Source organism: Euprymna scolopes, chromosome 32, assembly GCF_053919585.1.
Source record: "Euprymna scolopes isolate OS-2025 chromosome 32, ASM5391958v1, whole genome shotgun sequence".
NCBI lineage: Eukaryota > Metazoa > Mollusca > Cephalopoda > Sepiida > Sepiolidae > Euprymna > Euprymna scolopes.
The window spans coordinates 7,768,437-7,789,321 of NC_136513.1; the positions used below are offsets into that span (position 1 = coordinate 7,768,437).

The 20,885-nt window shown below is 34.2% G+C and overlaps 1 protein-coding gene across 1 annotated transcript in view; it reads right to left on the bottom strand.

The window, feature by feature from the left end:
- Window positions 1-1,143: 1,143 nt before the first annotated feature.
- Window positions 1,144-20,885, bottom strand: part of LOC145256202 (ribosome quality control complex subunit NEMF-like) — a 121,736-nt gene continuing 101,994 nt past the window's right edge. Inside the window, exons 31-34 of the mRNA XM_080114815.1 lie at window positions 18,615-18,718; window positions 6,933-6,976; window positions 4,086-4,165; window positions 1,144-1,478 (exon numbers count right to left, since the gene is read on the bottom strand). Coding sequence (XP_079970941.1) covers window positions 1,398-1,478; window positions 4,086-4,165; window positions 6,933-6,976; window positions 18,615-18,718 — 309 coding nt within the window. The 3' untranslated portion in view covers window positions 1,144-1,397. The remainder of the gene's footprint in view (window positions 1,479-4,085; window positions 4,166-6,932; window positions 6,977-18,614; window positions 18,719-20,885) is intronic.

The window sequence follows — 20,885 nt, forward strand, 5'->3', positions numbered from 1 at the left end:
ATTTAAATATTGAACCAGTGTTTCGTTTTTCTGCTTTTTTTTTTTTTTTTTTTTACTTCGCTTATTATTAGCGACACCCAAAAACACCCGGGTACCCACCGATTTTTAAAATTTTAATATCGAAACAGGCCATTTTTCACGTGTTCATTTTTCTGTTTTCATCGTTCGTTTGCCTTACGTTAGTTTTTTTGTGTTTTTTTCCCCACTTAAGTTTTAACGTTGTTTTCTTTTTTTACTTTGCTTATAACAAACAAACCTACGTCGTCGTCGTCGTCGTCGTCGTCGTCGTCGTCGTCGTCGTAACGCTCGACGACTTCCAGCCGCGCACCAGTCAATTTCGTTCTTAAATAAATTCAAACATCTTTCACTAACTCATTCTGGCTGGCCGATTTTATTTTCAAACTTCGCCTCAGGGCTTCGGGTTCCATCCTAACACCCCCCTCCCCGAATTCTTTTTTATTTAACACCAAACACACCTACAAACACCTGGGCAACGCCGGGTACCCCTACTAGTCTATATATATATAAAAGTGAAAATGTGTGTTAGTGTGTGCATTTTTTGTGTATGTCCGGCAAAAGCTTTTTTACAGGGCGTGCTCAGTGGGGTAACTTATTCTTAAAACTTTTTATATACTGTCTAAATTATAATATCTACGAGTTAAGAAGGAAGGTCGCATCTATCTTTAATTTGGGCGACTTTTACACACTATTTTCAAGATTTTTTTTTTTCAATCACCGCGTCTTCATTTCGCTTTTCAGTATAAAAAAAGTGAAACTGAATCCGTATCATCAGTTCTCTGGCACTCGTGGCAGGGATGCCAGAAAGCAAATCGGTTTTGATCAATGCGTCAAAAACCGTCATATCAGACAATTGTTTTAAAATGGACACCTCCATTTTTTATGGGGAGCTGGTTTCTCCCCACCCCCACAAACATCTTGGGAAAACAAATAGCCAAATTTGGGGAAAGAAAACAAAAAAAAACTGCCTCGCAGCAAAAGTTAACTGCATTATGACCTTATTATGATTAAATTCACACACCTGTCAATTAAGTTTTTATTAAATTAAAACACATTTCTGTTACTTTTACACCTACAAACACCCAGGCAATGCTAGTAAACAAAGAAAACAGCAAAAACCAAAAATTCTTCCAAAATATTGCTCAGCATCTGTTTCGAATGTTTTAGTATTTATTTTCTCCTCAGAGAAACAATAAATTGTTATGAAAAAAATGTACAAGAAAAAGGAAGACTTCATTCATTGGATCCGTTTAAACATCCAACAGTCGGCAGGCAACAACCAAAGGCAGACGTCAATTGCACCTTTCCTTAATTCCCCGCAGAATTTCTTCCCCTTAAGATTAAGATGGCACTGCTTTGGTAAGCTCATGATCAACGGATCACTTCTTTTTCTTATTCTTCAACAAGTTTGGTGCTGCCAGTTTTACTTTGCCGGGAATATTTCGAGAAATATCACTGTCCTGTAAAGAAAGAAAATAGTGGTAAGATGAAAAGAATACACCATAAAAATGTCAATTGTATTTTATACGAGTTTGGAGATGAGTAACGTAATTACGAAGGGCGTGCAATAAGTAATGGCCCTGACTCACTTCCCATAGCAGTAAAGCAATGAAACTTGGTACAGTTATTATTCTTTCTCGACATAGGAACTACCCAGAGTTATGCATTTCTTCCATTGTTTGATGCAGCTCTGGAGACCGTTTTTGTAGAACACCCTAGGTTGGTCCTCCAACCACGTGACTTCAGAAATCAAGGCTGCATCATCTGGGAAATGCTTTCCTTTCAAAAACAACTTCATGGATGGGAAGAGATGAAAGTCAGAGGGTGCAAGGTCAGGAGAGTAGGGAGGATGGGATAGGATTTCATAACTACACGCCCATGCTTCTGATCTGGTGACATGTGAGTTATGGACCAAAGCGTTGTACCTTTGCTGATCTTGCCCCACCTCTTAATTTTGATAGCTTCCCTTAATTTCCTCAAAAGTGAAGCATAATAGCCTCCTGTAATTGTGGTACCCTTTGCCAGGAAATCTGTCATAACTACTCCGTCCTGGTCCCAGAAGACTGTGAGCATGACCTTGCCAGCGGAGGGCTGCACCCTTGCCTTCTTTGGAGGTGGTGAGTCCAAGTGTGTCCATTGCATTGACTGGGCTTTGGTCTCTGGATCATAGTGATGGACCCAGGTTTCATCCTGTGTAATCAGTCTTTTGAAAAACTTTGACTCATCTTCTTGGCACATCTCCAAATTTATCCTCAAGCACTTCAGAGCTGTAATTTGCCACATAACCCGTAGAGATATAAATCATTGCACATGCAAAATTTCAGCTAGATCAGACAACTGGAAGTGGGTCAGGGGCATTACTTATTGCACACCCCTCGTTTTTTTCTTATTTTGTGCTCTTCCATAAATATCAGTGCAGTCTAAGCCATACATACAAAGCAGCAGTAAACTTTGAAATATATTAATTGCCATTTTTGAAGGAGAGATTCAGATATAAATATATTGGTTATATTGAAGTTTTAGCTTACCAACATTATCCAAATTACTTTTGGTTTATTAATAATAATTTGATTCAATTAATAATGTAATGATATATGTAATAATATAACCTAATTATTACAGTATTATTTAGTTAATGGTTAATTGAACCAAATTGTTATAATACTGTAATTTCAATTGTAGGCGTCACCCTTTTCTTCCTGAGATTATCATAGATTGGCTCTGCTCTCGATAATAAATAGACTCTGAAACTTCTTGACCATTCTTTCTCTTCAAATCTTTTTTGGGGTTCATATATTAGATCAATTACTATTTCTGCTTCTCATAAAGTCAGTTGAATCTATAAACACTTTCTCATACCCAAGGCTATTCTCTATCTCTATAAATCTACTATTAGACCATGTATGCCATACTGTTATCATAGTTGAGTTGATGAATCTTTGTTCCATTCAAGGGTTCTTAATAAGGTGTACAGACGTATCTGTAATTTCATTGGCCCCACCCATTTTTCTTCTCTATAATCTCAATCTATTCTATAACTACTCTTATGGCATGTATTCTTTAAAATTATCCAATCTATTCTATGATTCCTTTATTCTAGCTCATTTGACTCATTGGTTAAGTGGTCAAGCTTCAAAGATAATTATTGTAAACTGTCAGAAAATGTTAAACTCCTTACCAAAGAAAAATAAGACTATAATATCAATGATAATGATTTAAATTTGTTTTTAGCTTATTTCCCTAATAGGTGAAATCTAAAACAATGGTTCACAAACGGAGTACACATGGACCTACAAAATTCATGTGACATTCCTATAAGTTCAGTTTTCTTTCAAAATAAACCATTCATATCATTTTTTAGTTTTCTTTTTATTAATGAAAAATAGAGTAAGCTATGGGAGTCCATCCAAATTAAGTGGAAAAAGAGATTCAAAAAGGTTGAAAAAGTTTAAATCAATCAATACAGAAACATTTTTTGTATTTTAAAGGGAAGTAACTCGTGCCCTTGTTTCGCCTTAAAGATGTGTTCAGAAAAGCTAGATTCCTTGCATTCATTTTCAGAAAGCAGCTTCAAATTAATTTCCTCATTATAAAAGTAAATTCTTCTTGTAAATATATTAATACAGGATGTCTCAAAAAATGTATTCACATGTTAACTTGTTTCATAGCACTTGCAAATCCCTTAGTATACATTATCAGCATTGTCTGGTCATCAATTTGAACATTTGCAAACAGCATTCTTCAATTACATTTGTTGTCTGTATTTGAAGCTATTCCATTTCACTCTATGTTCATAAATAAAAGTTTTTATCGTAATTCTAAGTGTGAGTATATTTTTTGAGACATCCCATATCATTGTTGTTCTATACCAAAGATTTTTCATCCAAATTCATTTTCGTATATCATCATGTCATACAACATTATTTCAATAACCAAGATGGCTACATAACTCCATTTATCACAGCACTAATAACATCATCTATAATAAAATCGTCATCTGTGCATTAATAATAGTCACTCTTTAAATTAAAATAAAGATTAAAAAAGAGAGAATTTTTAATACATACTTTAAGGATTTTTATCAAATCCTTTTCTCGACTTGATGCACTTTTGTCATGCAGAAAATTTGCTATGGCTGTTTTGGCCGCTGAGAAAATAAATAAAGAAATCTTTTAGAATCAAGTGAATTTTAAGTGCATTTATAAAAATGGGAAAAGAAAACAACATGTTTGCTGCACTTTTTTTGTTATGTAATGAATAAACCAAAGAGAAGTGATTATAAATACATTGAGGATATTGCAAAGAATGCTGCAAAGAAGGTGGGTTCCCTCAATCACCTAGAAGATTACTCACACCTGAAAGTACCCTGTACTTCTACAAGGCCACCATTCACCCATGCATGGAGTAGTGTTGTCACATTTGGACTGGTGCATCTACCACTAGCTTCTCCTTCTTGGATAGGGTCCAAAAAAGAGTTTTCAATTTAATAGGTCCCACTTTGTTAACTAAGCTCCAACCTCTGTTCCATCACCACAATGTTGCATCTCTGTGCTTGTTTTACAAATATTTTAATGGCATGTGCTCTGATAAGATTGTTGCACTTGTGCCCCCTGAACATTCATATCCCCAATGAACCCACTTAGCAACAAAATCTCACCCCTTTACTGCTGAGATCCCTAAATGCCAGAAAGCTTTCTACTCAAAGTTTCTTCCTTCGAACAGCTAGACTTTGGAATTCCCTTCCTGCTACCTGCTTTCCTGATTGTACTGATATGCAGAAGTTTAAATGTAATATAAACCAACGTCTTATTAATCTTTCCAAGACTTGGTCATAAATAGTGGCCCCTTACGTTCAAGTGGCGATATGCCTTTATAGGTCTGAACGTGACTAAAAGAAAATTATTATTTTGTTGTTTTTTTTAACGAAAATTGCTCCAGACAAGGCATGAAGTTACTTGATATAAGGAGCTAAAAAACAAATATTTCTACTTCAAAGGCAAAAAACTCCAACGTTAAGTTCCTACTCAGAAAACTGCAAATAATTTTGTCTGTTCATACGTATGTATATGTGATGTAGTATTCGTGGCCTAAATAATATCTCCTTAATTGAATGACTAACACTGGCTTATGGTGCACCTTCTCCAAGTGATGTTACCAGTAACATGATTACCAAGTGACGTTACCAGTTACATGATTACCAAGTGATGTTACCAGTAACATGATTACCAAGTGATGTTACCAGTAACATGATTACCAAGTGATGATACCAGTAACATGATTACCAAGTGATGTTACCAGTAACATGATTACCAAGTGATGTTACCAGTAACATGATTACCAAGTGATATTACCAGTAACATGATTACCAAGCGACGTTATCAGTAACATGATTACCAAGTGATATTACCAGTAACATGATAACCAAGCGACGTTATCAGTAACATGATTACCAAGTGATATTACCAGTAACATGATTACCGAGTGATGTTACCAGTAACATGATTACCAAGTGACGTTACCAGTAACATGATTACCAAGTGACGTTACCAGTAACATGATTACCAAGCGACGTTACCAGTAACATGATTACCAAGTGATGTTACCAGTAACAGAATGAAGCTGAATACTCCACCAGACTAGATTAAATTTTGTTCTGGAATCCAGTAAGACTAAGAGACCACAGAAGATATAGGATAACATATTTAAATGGTCAATTGGGGTGAGGAAAATTATGCTCTCAACATTTTTACCAACTCAGTGTTTGAGAGGTAAAAGAGAACTTTAATGGAATATTGAATATCTATGTATCTCATATTGTGATCAAAAGTGAGCTGCAGGAAGGGGTCTCTTGATTTCTGGGAACTTTGACTGGAGTAAAATTAAACAAAGAGGCATTAGTTAACAAAAACAAATAGGCACACATTAGTAAGGCAGTAGTTTTTACAATATTAAAACCCAACTTTAAATATCTCACATAAATCTAAAATACATTTTTAAAACAGAATACATACATGTTTTATAAATTTAAAGAAATAAAAATATAAAAAAGTATATAAATAGTTCTTTTAAAACAAGTAACATATTTTTTAATAATCCAAAAAAGACATGGACGTAAAGGCTAATGGGTATTAGTTCAAAGCAAATTATTTTTTATTACAAATGTAATCTAATATGTTTTGTCATTAAAAACAATCCATAAATACATTCATTGCAGTTACTTACTGTCTCATATCTCAAATACTAAATAGCACTTTTTTCTAATAAATTTCACAAATACTTTTCCTCATATTAGTGATAAAAGCTAAAGAAAGATGGAAATTGACATATTCAAGCACAGCAACAACATTATTCATGAAGCAGGTATAAACTACTTCACTTTTAAATAAATAAAATAGTTTACATATTTGAACTCTTCAGACGACTGTTCTCATCTTGAGTGTTGTTTTCACAGCATTTTAGCTGATGTAACCTCCGACCTTCTTTAGATGTATTTTGTTGAATTTGGGAATCTTTCTCTCATACTCAGGAGTCTGGATAAAATTTCGAATAGAACCCTTTATTTAATCCACAAGGATAGCGTGCTCTTGTTTCATCTGCAATGATCAGGTAGAAGTCCTAAGTAATTCACTATTGTATTTTAAGTGTCGTCTTCGCTGAGGATTGAACCTTTCACTTCCACAAGACTGTAACTTACAACTAAATTTTACTAAGTAATATATCCATTATGCCACGGGTCCTTGAAAATGCAGAGTTCAACAAGATACATCTGAAGAATATCACAGATTACATCAACCAAAATGTTGTGAAAATAACACTCAAGATGAGAATAGTAGTCTAAAAAATCCTAATAATATCAATAATCTTCATCTAAAAAATTCAGACAGTTTTGTTTGTGGAAGAAACAAACTATTTACCTTTGCCACGTTTTGTGGATCCTGGAAGTAATTTAACTTTGTATCTAAAATAAAAATTTAAAAAAATAGTTTTAAATGAATGTCATGCAAAATGAGAAAAAAACATTGAGAACTTTTTTTAAGTGGATCTACAACAGGGCATTGCCAACTTTTTATTGTTTGATCATTTTTTTTTTTTTTTTTTGAAAATTAGGAAAACCAAAAATGTCATGAAATAGTTTATTAAATGATTAAAACCAATTTTATCAAGTTTTCCAAGACTTACAGTGTAATACACCGTTTTCAAAGAAGACTTAGTTTTTTTACAATCATTTCTCCTTACTTTTCTAGTGGTATTAACTCTGAGAGGTCAGTCCCTTTTAGAGAGAGAAAAAATATATTTCTGCTGGTGTTGACAGTTGTTGTAAGTCTGATGTTGATGTTTATTTAAAATTCACATCTAACCACACACACGTACACATCACCAAACCACACACACGTACACATCAACTTCACACCAAACCCCACACACATACACATCAACTTCATTCATTAAAACGATTTACAAGATTGTATCACCAGATCAACCATTCAGCTATTTTATTCCTTTCCAGCACATATCACATCCTTTGCTAAAATTTATTTAAAAAGAATACTTAATCTGGTTCGGCAGCTTGCTAATATTGTGACATTCTTAAATAATCACCTAAAGATATAAATCAACTAAAAGGAATAACTCTTATGCTTTTAGTAAGACTTAGCATTCCTTATTTGCTTTTAGTTGTTACATTTGTTTACAAGTATGTTTTCTCGTTTTTTATGCCCTAAATAAAAGCAAGGGTCGATTTATTATTTAAACAAGATTTAGATTTACACACATATTCAATCTTAACATCTTCGTTCATTCTGAATTTTACAAAAACAGTGTGCTTATAGAATAAAGAAATACTTACAAAACACGTTAGAATGTGATGAATCTCAGACAATGCTGGATCAATATATCATTAGTTCATTTATTTTATGTGTTGAATGGTAAAAAGTGTAATTAAAACGTCTACCCTCTTTCTACCCTCTCTATCTTTTTTTCTTTCCGTTCCCTCCACATTTCCCACCTCCTTCTCTCCCACCCATACCATTACTCTTTATAGACAAACACAGACGCATACATACAGAAACTGCTGCTGTAAAACCTGACAGTTATATGGAATAAGTCAGAGAGAGTTGCAACCTTGGTTAAAGTGAGTGTTCCTAATGATGGAGGTCTGAACAGAGCTGAAAGGGAGAAATAGACCAAATATCAAGGTCTCATGTAAGATATGAAAAGAAACTGGAATCTTAGGGAGATATCAATCATACAAGTTATTATTGGTGCCATAGGGCTTATGAAGAAGAACCTGAAGTCCTACCTAACTAATATTCCTGGTGAACCAAGTGCAACAGAGATCCAGACAATTGCACTTAAGGGAACAACGAGGATACTAAAAAGAGTTCTCGGTTGGTTTCAATAAAAAGCAGGGCAATGTTAGCAGCTGGTCTGGCTGCCCCATACCCAGCATTACAATCTTCAAAGGAAGAAAATTAAAAAAAAACAAAAAAACTCACCTTTATATAGATTTCTTGAGGAATGATTCATCATTCTATGTCCAAATTAGTATATAAAATAAAATGGCTAAAAAACAAACAAAGCTTTGCCCAGTGTACTCTCAAAGAATGAACGATTTCTTTTAAATTTTAGATATTATTTATCCGGGGTCAACACTAATCAAGAATATATCAATTTTGTGGATGTTTGTTTTGTAGTTTTCAAATTTTGGCTGGGCATACATACAGAGAGAAAAACAGCCTTTCATATAATAAATTAGCAAAGAAACTCAAATTGCCTGGGATTGAATAATGATCAACAAATGTTTCATGCTCCCATAATTTTTATTGTCATTATTCAATCAAATCAATTGATTGCCTGCTCCAGTCGAGGATCCATCGCACTGCATATGGAAGAAGCTTCATATGCCTCCCAGCAGTGATTTAGTCCACAATACATTGTAGTCTACATTGCACTGTAGAGAACTTACTGTTGATTTTATAAAATCATTTTTTTATATATAATGGCTCAAATTAAAGTTAAAAATGCAAAAGTCAAGTATGATGCTTCACTTGTGCTTCAAACAGAAACATTTATTTCAAACGTGCCCGTTATATTAAAGAACCTATTGTTGATTTTATATGTCAAGCCTTTCTACTTGTGCATAAATAAAACTTCTCAAATGCACTCGTAATGCTAGGCTGTATAAGGTGTAATCTTTGGTCCAAATCACATGTTCCTTCTTTCATTGAATTATTTCAATCATCGATACTTATCAAAGACATTTCAATAAAAAAAAAAACCTATCTAAGAGCACTGCCAGATACATCAAGTACATTTGTGTGAAATTTCATAAAAATCGTCCCAGCTGTTTCGAAGTCCATAAGAAATGAACTCAGACACACAATTCCTTTTATATAATAGAGATAATTTTCATTCTGTTTCTCTCAAAACTGTAATTTCATTCAAACAACTGAAGCATATATGGTCCCCCGTGAGTGCACAGTGAACGAGGCATAAAAAAAAAAAAGTTCAGCATTTGCCCCCTTCCCCATTTAGCCCCAAATGTCCTCAGGGGGACGTCAAATCCTGGTGAAAATGAACAAACGGTACAGTTTTAGACCTTAACATATATGTAAATTTGAGTTCTGCACCATGCAAAAAAAGAAATGACTAAATTCATTATTTGCCCCCCACCCCCACCATTTAGCCCCAAAAGTTCCCAAGGACTTAACATATTTAAATTTGAGTTCAGCACCATGCAAAACTGCCAAATAGACATACACAGAAAATTTTGAACAAATATGGTAACAAAGTCCCAAAATAGAGTGTTTTTATTAGCCCTAAAATAGTCCCTGGGGCATACCCAAGAGTTATCACACAGTATAGACAAACAAAATTATATAGAAATCAGTTAGTTACAACTTTTCAGAAAGTTTTATAAAAATCCAAGGCATCAATGTTTTTTGATAAGCACAAAAGTGTCAATTTTAGCCATTTTAACCCGAAAGGCACCGCTGGCAACTGGAGTTTTCTCAGAAAATCTGTTCTGTTACTTTTTTACTCATATCATGTTTGATGTTTGTGCAAAATTTTTTTTAAATTCCAAGGTGCAGTTATTGCGAAAAGTGCGAACGAACAACAGATGAACGGACAAGAGTGAATTTACAGGTCTGCTCTCCTTTTGTTGGGGGACCAATAAAGAAAAATTCATTGCAAACTACATTTTAATTAAGCTAATTACTTTAAATGAAACTCAACTACTAATTCTTATTAGAGATTTTACCATTTTGTAACTAGTGTACACCTGCCATTGAAAACGTTGAAAAAAATTATATGCTTCATCAGTGTTCATATTTTTTTTTAATAGAAAAGGGAGGGCTAGACTGGACTTTTTTAATTTTAAAGATGTTATCAGAAATAAAATAGTTAAAAACGAAATTGAAAGAGAACAACTATCACTCACATAAGAATGAAAAAAGAAAATGTCTCAAAAACTGGAAAGTTTTAAAAAAAAGAAAAGAAAAACAGCATATAATTCTCTACAGAAAAAGGAAATAAAGAAAACGTCTAAAACTGGAAAGTTTAAAAGAAAGAAGAAAAGAAATAAAACCAATATATAATTCCCTAAAGAAAGTGGGAAAAGAAATAGAAAACGTCTTAAACTGGAAAGTTTAAAAATAAAAGGAAAGAAAAACAATGTATAACTTCCTACAGGAAAAGAAAAAAACAAAAAAACGTATTATTATGGAAATAGATTTGCATTCTCTGTTCCCTTATTCATTGGAGAGACTTTTGTGTGACATGATGGATATATATTTATAAATAAATACACATTGCTCTTCATTATATGGTGGGAGGATAAGAATCTAAGGAAAAATTGACTGATGCATAGTATATCGGTAACAGTAATATGCAATTTGTATTTTAACTTTTATGTAGAAATAAGTACAGAGTGGAACAATAAAACTGTTGCCCTCGAAAAGACGACATGATTCCATTTCCGTTTGATGAAATCAGGTTTTCTTTTTTGTTGCAGATCATCTACTAGTTGGCCAGTTGTATACAAATCCCAAGAACCTTCTATCATGGCTGAAAGTGATGCAAGCGAGATCAGAGATGCGCCGCTGTACAACTCATACTCTCTATCAATCCAAGTTATGACAACAGGACCATTGCCAGCACCTTCCAAATGCATCGTTGGATTGCCACGAATAACAGGGACGTGTCCAGGGTGATGAAAACAAAGTTTCCAACCACCGTTCTGGTCTTTGGTGTGGTTTCAAGTGAGGGCCACATCATGCCACCTCACATCTTTGAAGTTAGCTTGAAAGTCAACACCAAAGTTTACCTGGATGTGCTGAAGAGTGTGTTGATCCTCTGATGCAATCAGGTGTAGTATTGTTGTCCTTACGGCAACAATTTTATCGTTTCACCGTGTATAAAGGTCCAGCAAAACAGTCTGTGGATGATTATATGAGATTATATTTTATTTGCATGCAACAATAATTAAATTTAATGCTATTTCCATTGGTAGATTTTGATAGTTTATTGCTTTTGGGGAAATGTTTATTAATTATCCTAAAGAATACTTGGAAAATTTTATCATTTTTATTGTTAATTTTATTATAAGTAAATTTACCATTCGTTGATTTTTTTTGGGGGGGGGGGTCTGTAAAATCTGACAAGTCGATGATAGCATTAAGAATCAATGATTTTCTAGAGCTTTCCAGATAAAAGCATAATATTATTTCTCAGTTTTGACATCGCTTTCTGGATTCTTTTTTTGTCTTCAAATGTTTACCTATGTCTCACCTTCCCTTTTTCCATCTTATTTTATTCTTTCTTCCTTCCTTCCTGTATCTCTTCTATTAATTCATCTGCTGACTACTTTCCTCTTTGGTTCTTTAAAATTCATGATTTAGGGTCATCAAACCTCAAATGCAATAGGTACCTTTTTATGACAATATACAGTCTATTCATTTGTGTCCATCCCTTCCCTCATATCTGGAAAGAATGCAATAGGATCACATGGTCCTAATGGCTATGTTGTATGGGCTACTGACACATTTGGACAATAATGAGAATAACAAGTGTACAAAAGAGAGAGAAACCAGGGCTGAAAAGGTTTACAAGTTTAATGCTGAGCAGAAGAAATCAAAACTTTTTCCCTGGGAGACATTGATTGATGGTTTTTCTGATAGTGAGGTCAATTGATGTAATAATATTACAAATTTACTGACAAGTTGTAAGAACCAGAACAGTGAAAAGAAGGAACAGAAAAAAAACAAAAGGGAAAGGGAAGAAGGATTCAATGAAAATTAGCAAGAACCAGAACGAAGGAGGAGGAGGAGGAGGAGGAGGAGGAGGAGGAGGAGGAGGAGGAGGAGGAAAATAAAAGAAAAGGAAAGAAGGAAATTATATAAAAGAAGTTGGAAAGGAAAATGAAAAAAAATGGAAAATAAAAGGTAAGAAAAAGCAGAGGAAAAAATAATAAAAACAAGAGAAAAGAAAAGCAAAAGAAAGGAAAGGTAAAGAAGAAGGAAAGCAAACGACGAAAGAAAAATAAGGAAAAGAAAAGGAAAGAAAAAAGGAAAGTAAAAGGAAAATAGAAGAAAAGGGAAAAGGAGGAGTCGCTGACAAGTTTCAAGAATCAGATCAGTGAAGAGGGAGAAGAGAAAAAAAAAGAGAAGTAAAGAAAGAACAGAAAGAGAAGAGAACAAAAATGAGAAGCAGAAGGTGGATAGTAAAAAAAGGGGGGAAAGAGTGAAGAGGAAGGAGAAAAAAGTGGGGAGGACAGAAAGGAGAGATGATACCACCTAAAAACATTGAACATTCTTAAAATGCCTTCATCCAATCTACACACTTAATCATGAAAATATTATTTCCTACTTAAATATGACAGACAAAACATCTTACAGAAATGTGTGGACGTATCTGAAATATTACTGCAAACTTAAACATGACAAACCAAAATAAATGCTATTTTCACATAGATTGATTAAGTAGTTTTATTTTATAAATATAATAATTTTAAAGCAATTAATGGGAATTTGTAGGCATTACAAGACGGATTTCCATCACTAAGTATTTCAAATAATGTCTTTCTAAAAATGTTTTACATTTTTCATGCTATTTTAATAAAATATATATATATATATATATATATATATATATATATATATATATATATATATATATATATATATATATATATATTAGTGTTAGGACAATTAATCGGAATCGGGAATTGGAAAAATCAGGACTTAACAGTCTCAAAAAAATTTGTGCTTATTTTCCGATGCTAAAAACGATTCTTTTCATTATCTTTTTATTTGATTTTGTTTTAAACAAAATATCCCACTACTTATAGTAATAATGAAATAACAAATATTTACTGATTTTAAGAAATGTGTTAATTGAATAAAATAGGATTGCTTTCGCATTTTTTTTCAAAAGAAAACTTCAACCAAACTTGCTTCAACATATGTCCGAATTATATTGTAAACAAAGAACGGATTTTTATTTGGTTATGTTTGAGTAGCCATGAAAAAAAAAGTAATCATGAAAGAAAGGGAAGTGGAAAAGCGAATGACGTAATCATCATCATTATCATCATATTGTATGAATCCAAAGATTCTATTGTTGGCATTGGTTTCCTCGATATTTTTCTAGTTAGAATTATATCTAGAAAGGCATTAGGGATTTACAGGAGGAACCACATGAAGTTTGCCAACATCACAAGTGAAAGTGACTTTTGTGAAACAAACTGAATTTGAACTTGGAACACACAGGTTGTCAGTCCATGTCGTTAACCACTGAACCACTATCACCTCCTAATGATGTAATGAAAATGTATGACAACATCATAAAACGTAATTCTTTACAATCCAGTCAACAGGGAAGAACTCTATCTGTTAATCAATATGTTTTGAAATCAATACAAATATTGTGTTAAAAAAGTTCAATATTTGTAACGAACGCATGACGTCAATTTAATTTTCTTACCCACTTGTAGTGTGCATCCATTTTAATAGTTAACTTGGAAGTCGGTTCATTTTCTTTAGTCCTTGTCCAAAGTAAACTTAAACAACGTTTTTCTGGGAGTAAAATAAACTGTAATATGATTAAGAGTTGACTTAGTAAATAGAAATTTACTGGCAAGTTGTAAGAACCCGAAAAGTGAAAAGAAGGAAAAGAAAAAAAGGGAATAAAACAAAAGGGAAGAAGGATTCACTGAAAATTTGCAAAGAACAGAAAAGAGATTTATAAAGCATCAGAATCAGTATCAATAATTGCATTAAAATTGGGAATTTAGTACGGAATCGGTAAAAATATTGTAATAGTCCCATCACTAATATATATAAATATATATATACTAGCATGCTGCCTAGCATTGCTTGGTCATAAAATATGCTTAAATATGATATTTTAATTTATCCATATTTTATATTTATTATTATAGAGCAAATTCTCTATTGATTATTATATTCTATCCAATATATAGTAGTGATTTCAAGTTAAAAAAAAAAATGACTTGGGTGTCATCAGCTAGAATCAACACATTTAGCTTTCATTACTATATGAGCTCTTAACACGTATATCAAAGTTGATAAATGAATGCAGTAAAACATATAAACATATTTGCACATGCTTCAAGCATTCTGACTCTTTAACAGATAAAAACTAAATCAATTTTGTTCCATGTGTCCCAATATCCTATATATCAGGTTTTAAGTCTTTAAGCCAAAAATTAACAGAGTAGTTTGGTAGAGACTGCTCCTCAGATATTTACATTCACTTTTAAAAATACTTTTTATATATATATATATATATATATATAGTAGAACCCCTATGACACTGCATTAAAAATTAGTAACTTGCAATAATCCTTATGCCTGAGTGGCTTCTGGGCCTTGATAAGTGGTGACCACCGTGTAAAAAAAAAAAAAAAAAATACAGTACAGTATATAATACACATGTACATAATCAAATAACATTATAAGTAAAACTGTAAGGCAGGGCAAATACCCTAACCAGGAGCCGGAAAAAACATTGTATTCAACATTGTAACCTGAAAAAACGTATCCTAGGGCCACTGTATCCCAGGTTTATACTATATAAAATAAAAATTCCTTTTCCTTTCACCTGGCTGTCCATTCACATGAAATCACCTTTTTCTTCACCATGTTCCTTCTTCTTCACTTTTTGTTATCAAGTAAGATCTTTGACTTACTTGCAATTTCATCAAATACTTTTTGCATGCAAAATCTGATCCCGCATTTTGTTAATTCCTACCTTCTGACGAGAAGGAAAGTATTTCTTCGAAACTCTGCAGATAAAGGATTTAGGATTTAGGGTGCCCGGCATTGCTCAGGTGTTTGGAGGTGTTAAGCAGAAAAAAAAAAAGTGGTAATAGGCAGGCTGGCCTGAACCTGTGACACGAAAGCGGAAAAAAAAGTGAAAGAAAATCTGACGTCTTAGCCAATGTCTCCATGATTCGACCGGAAGTCAAAAGCGTTGAAATTAACCGAAGTCAATCCAATGGTGACGATGACTTGCTAAATGTTGGTGAAAAAAATCGACGCCTCATTGTACAAAATGGCCGAGTTTAGGTTGAAGGAATTAATGTTTTTAGCCAATTTTTCAATATTTGTCGTTCAGATGACGAGCTTCAAAATGATACCGATCTTGTCAGGATTCGTCCCCCTCTCTGTTGAAAGTTTTTGCGAGACATACAAACATATATACATACATACATTTAAACAGACAGGTGAGATTTATATTATAGATGAGATTTTTTTCACACTGCTACCAGGATGGTAGTTAGAGGAGAAAAATAACTCATATAAGAGAAAGAAAGTTGGAATTTTTTCACTAACTATTGTATAACTTTATATTTTCATTTTGTGGCATGTATATGTGGGGAAAATAGAAACAGACATACAAACGGCCTACCTGTGAAGCGCCCACATGTCTGCCTATCATGTGCATTGGACAGGAAAAAGAGAAACCAAGATGGCGTCTGCGATATTTAACAGAAACGGTCTCGTGATCTTGCGAGATTCACGTGGGTGAATGTAATATAAAGTAGGTCGCTTGGAGGAGTGGGGCAGTTTTTTTTTTTTGCTGTACAGACGGTAAACAGGTGACATTACAATACAGACGGTTACTCAGTGCATTGGAACAAGTGAAGAAGGTTACAGTTCTACAAGCTATTTTTGGCATGACGTCAGAATTTGATCCTAAGCTGATTCCACCATTTGATGGCAGCAGCGCTGAGCAGTCAGTATAGGAATGGGTGGAAAAGCAGAATTGATATGCCAGCTCAGCGGTGTGAAGCGTCTGGAATGCATGGTCCCAGCAGACGAAAAGAAGGCAGATTTCACCTGCATCCAAAACGCCCTTTACACAGCATTTGCACTAGATCCGGTAGCTGCATGGAAGGAGTTTATGGCACACAAGTTACACTCCGGAGAGACAGTTGATGTTTATCTGGTAGAACTGAAGAAGCCTGCGGTCCTGTTCGGAGGAATGTCAGACAAAGGCCTGGTATGCGCATTTATTGCAGGATTGCTCACTGATGTGGAAGATCTGCTCTGAGCCTCATCCCAAGTAGATGAGATGGACATCTCAGAAGTATTAGCGCGGGCGATAGTAAAAAAGAGCCCAGAAACTGTAGACTGTACGGCAGCCATGCAGCCATCACAGGGTGGATCTCAGAACTTGGGCACAGTTACAAGCTGCTACAAGTGTGGTGGGCCCAACCATTTGGCCCGTGATTGTCTCTCATCACGCTCACTGACTCAAAAGCTTAGCAGGCTTCAGTGCTACAAGTGTAAAAACAGGGCACACCTGGCCCATGCTTGTCTGGGAAATGGGCAAGGGGAAAAAGCTACAGCGCCAGTCTTCTTCCAGATCATCACTGAACAAGGCGCTGCCCACGGTGAGCGTGCATGTTAACGGATGTGAATACCTCGCCCTTGTAGACACTAGGTGCACCCAGACCCTGGCACGCAAGGCATGTTGTGACACTTAGTACAAGGAGAGAATTCCGGTGCTAACTGTGAGTGGAGGATCGCTGGCCTCTTGCGGGGTGAGCGTCATCAGCACAGGCATCGGCGACAGGCCTGCAGTAACCATGCAACCCTGGTGGTGGATGGGGAGCTGCTTGGGTATGACCTACTTCTAGGGATGGATTTGATTACACAGCTGGGTGGAATCACTGTGGACTGCACCAGCAAGATAGAGTTCTCTCGACATGAGAAACGTGTTTGTGCTGCGATTACCCTGGACGAGTCTGACTTTAATGTGGAGTACGACAGAGAAACCAATGCGTGGACGGCATCTTGGAAGTGGTCTGGCGATCAACCATGATTATCCTTACGGAATCAACTATCAGAGTACCCCTCTCCAATGAGGCTCAGGGGACAGTATAAAGAAGAACTGCAGACTTGGATCAACTTCTATACCCCAAGGATGAGCTTGGGCCCCTTCTCCCCCCCCCATTAAGCTTAATGAACATGTCAACCCGTACATGGCAGAGGCGGATGTTTGTGTGCTCAAATTAAGGGAGTGGCGGCAGCAAGGGTCGGATGTGACAATTCTGGACCTGCACAGGGCCTACCTGCAGATATGCATTAAAAAAGCGCTGTGGCCATTTCAGACTGTGGAAATTAAAGGAACTCACTATTATCTGACCAGGCTAGGGTTCAGTCTCAACGTAGCACCAGGCATTATGACAGCAACTATGCACACAATCAAAGTATGAAGAGTAACTTGGTATGTCTATGTTGTGGGAATGTTTCTAGAATGGTCGTTACATCCTAGACACAGCAATCAGCTTCCTGGAGGAAGAAACAGTAAATCGATATAACATCCCCTTAGAATGATGTCTGCTTGACAGGTCTTCTCTTCGAGTTCTCGGCATCATTAGTTGCAAGGTTTTCATTGTCATTAATTCTCTCCTGAGAATTAATTATAAGGGCTAGGATCTTTAGTGCTTGAATTGTACATTGTATTAATAAATGAAGAACATATATTTCTATAAAGGTAGAAACGTATTATAATATTGAAGGAGCATTTTAAAAACTTAAAACATTAACTTGGCATGGTACAGCATGGCTGGCATTGATAAAGATTGGATCTCAACTTTTTCAGATGCCACAAATAGGGTCCAAACTCCTACTGAATTAAAATTCTTGCTGATGGAGAAACAAAAGAGAGAGAGAGTGAGAGGGAGAGATACATATTAAAAACAAAGAGACTTAGATATTATTTCACCAGTTTCTGATGACAAGTTCACTGGGGTTATTAATTTTGACCTTTAGAGTCTTCACCCTCGAGTTTATAACACAAACATCTGTCAACTCAACAGTAAATTTGATTGATAACATATGCTGAAGTCAACATGTTTTTCTAACATTAGTTTTCTAACTCTACTTGTTTTTTCAAAAGGACAATGATGGTCGGGTATAAGGCTTTTAAATGCATGAAGCTTTAGCTCCCCAAAAAGGACTCTTATTATTGTGTCACAGCAGTTAAAAGAGAGAAGAAACGCATGAATAATTTATTTTTTATAAAAACAAAAAAATAGAAAAATAAAAAATCTGACAACTTACTTGTAATTCAGAAGTGAATTGTATGGAGCAACCATACAGACAGAATATAGTAATTCATCTTCTGTTACAGGACAACCAGTTAGCGAATCCAACATCTGTGGATCCTAAAAAAAAAAAAGAAGACAACAAATGGCAGAAAAAAAAATTTTCTTTATAATTCTAAATAAATTCATGTCATCATAAGAAACTTGTTAACATAAAAAGATGAAAACGTAATAATGAAACTTAACATTAAATAATCCTATTTTAAGAATAAAATAATAATTTGGTGAAAAATAAATGGTACTTTTCTAGGATTTTCCCTATATTAAAACACAAACTATAAAGAAAAATCTATATGATGTACATACTTTTCCTTTTTTTTATTTTATACACAGGAATCACCACCTATCAAGGCCGGGAGGCCACTCAAGGATAAGGGTTAATGGGTATACATTAGTCAATGTAATTATAGCATAGTGAACATAAGTAGTAGAAATTTTGTAAATTGGATTACTTAGGGGATGGTTCATCAAGAACTTGTTTACGTTGGACTTGAAGACAATCAGATTGTAGTCAGCTGGATATCAGGCAATCGGAAGAGAGTTCTACAGGCATGCAGTTCTTAGAAAGAAGCTTTGTTCATGGAATTTGCATTTAGGTTTAGGCACAGATAAAGAGTGTGGGAAATTATTGATAGTGGTTTTGCCTAGACGAATGTTTTTCGTGAAAGTTTAGCAAAGGGGGCAATAGATTGAAGTTCAGATGAAAACTTGCCATGAAAATAACGATAAAGTAGAGACAGGCTCACAATTTCTCTTCTGTTGGGAAGAGGTTGTGACAGAAAAAAAATATTGTATTCCAAAAATCACATAGATTGATCAAGTAGTTTCATTTTTAACTAAGAAAATCAAATTATGGCTAACCAAGGAGCAACTGCCTTGCGACACCATTTTGATGCCCATTTTACAACTAACAATGAACTCTTCCACTTATACAAAGAACCGGACAATATATCTCTTGGCATTATGCACAAATCATGCACACTTCAGTCAGAATAATATGTAATCACAATAGTTGTTGCATTTGCTCTGCTGTACACTATATTTTGTTTCCATCAAATATGGAGGTGAGCCTTTCTTACCAGTTCACAACAAAACAATTTTAAGAAACAAAAGATAACTGAACAATAATTCAAACTTGTGAGATTTATGTTGTAATGACTACAAATTCCCATTAATCACTTAAAAATGATTTTCTTTATAAAAATAAAACTACTCAATCAATTTACATGATTTTTGGAATATAATATTTTCTTTCCTTCCAAGTACGTACATCATACAGATTTTCCTTAATTTTTTTTTTTTTTTTTTAATATAGGGATAATTCTGGACAAGTACCAATGAAAAAAAATACATATAAGGTAATTGTAAAATTTTAAGTCACCCAGTGTGACAGGGATGCTCTGGTTTTTATCAGGGCTAGTTACACAATGCATAGATCAACAGATTGCCAGCCAATAGTCTGGCATAAAGTCTGAGTTCCTTCAAACTGTGATTGTCTTTACGTTTGGTTTTAACAAAAGTCACATCATGCAACACTCATATCTTCAAAAAGAAACTCATACAAGTATAGTGAAATCACAAATGCAAAACAAAATTTGTTTTGTCAAATTTACTTCCAATAATAAATAACAGATCAATTATCTGATTTTTTTGTTTGAAACAAACCTTTGGTTGAAAATTTGACAAAACGTTTTCCTCCAATTTGTCTTTTCACAAATATTTGTCCATATTTTTCCTATGAAGACATGATAAAATGTTTTTCCTATGAAGACATGATACAATGTTTTTCCTATGAAGACATGATAAAATGTTTTTCCTATGAAGACATGATAAAATGTTTTTCCTATGCAGACATGATAAAATGTTTTTCCTATGAAGACATGATAAAATATTTTTCCTATGAAGACATGATAAAATATTTTTCCTATGAAGACATGATAAAATATTTTTCCTATGAAGACATGATAAAATGTTTTTCCTATGAAGACATGATAAAATATTTTTCCTATGAAGACATGATAAAATATTTTTCCTATGAAGACATGATAAAATATTTTTCCTATGAAGACATGATAAAATATTTTTCCTATGAAGACATGATAAAATGTTTTTCCTATGAAGACATGATAAAATGTTTTTCCTATGAAGACATGATAAAATATTTTTCCTATGAAGACATGATAAAATATTTTTCCTATGAAGACATGATAAAATATTTTTCCTATGA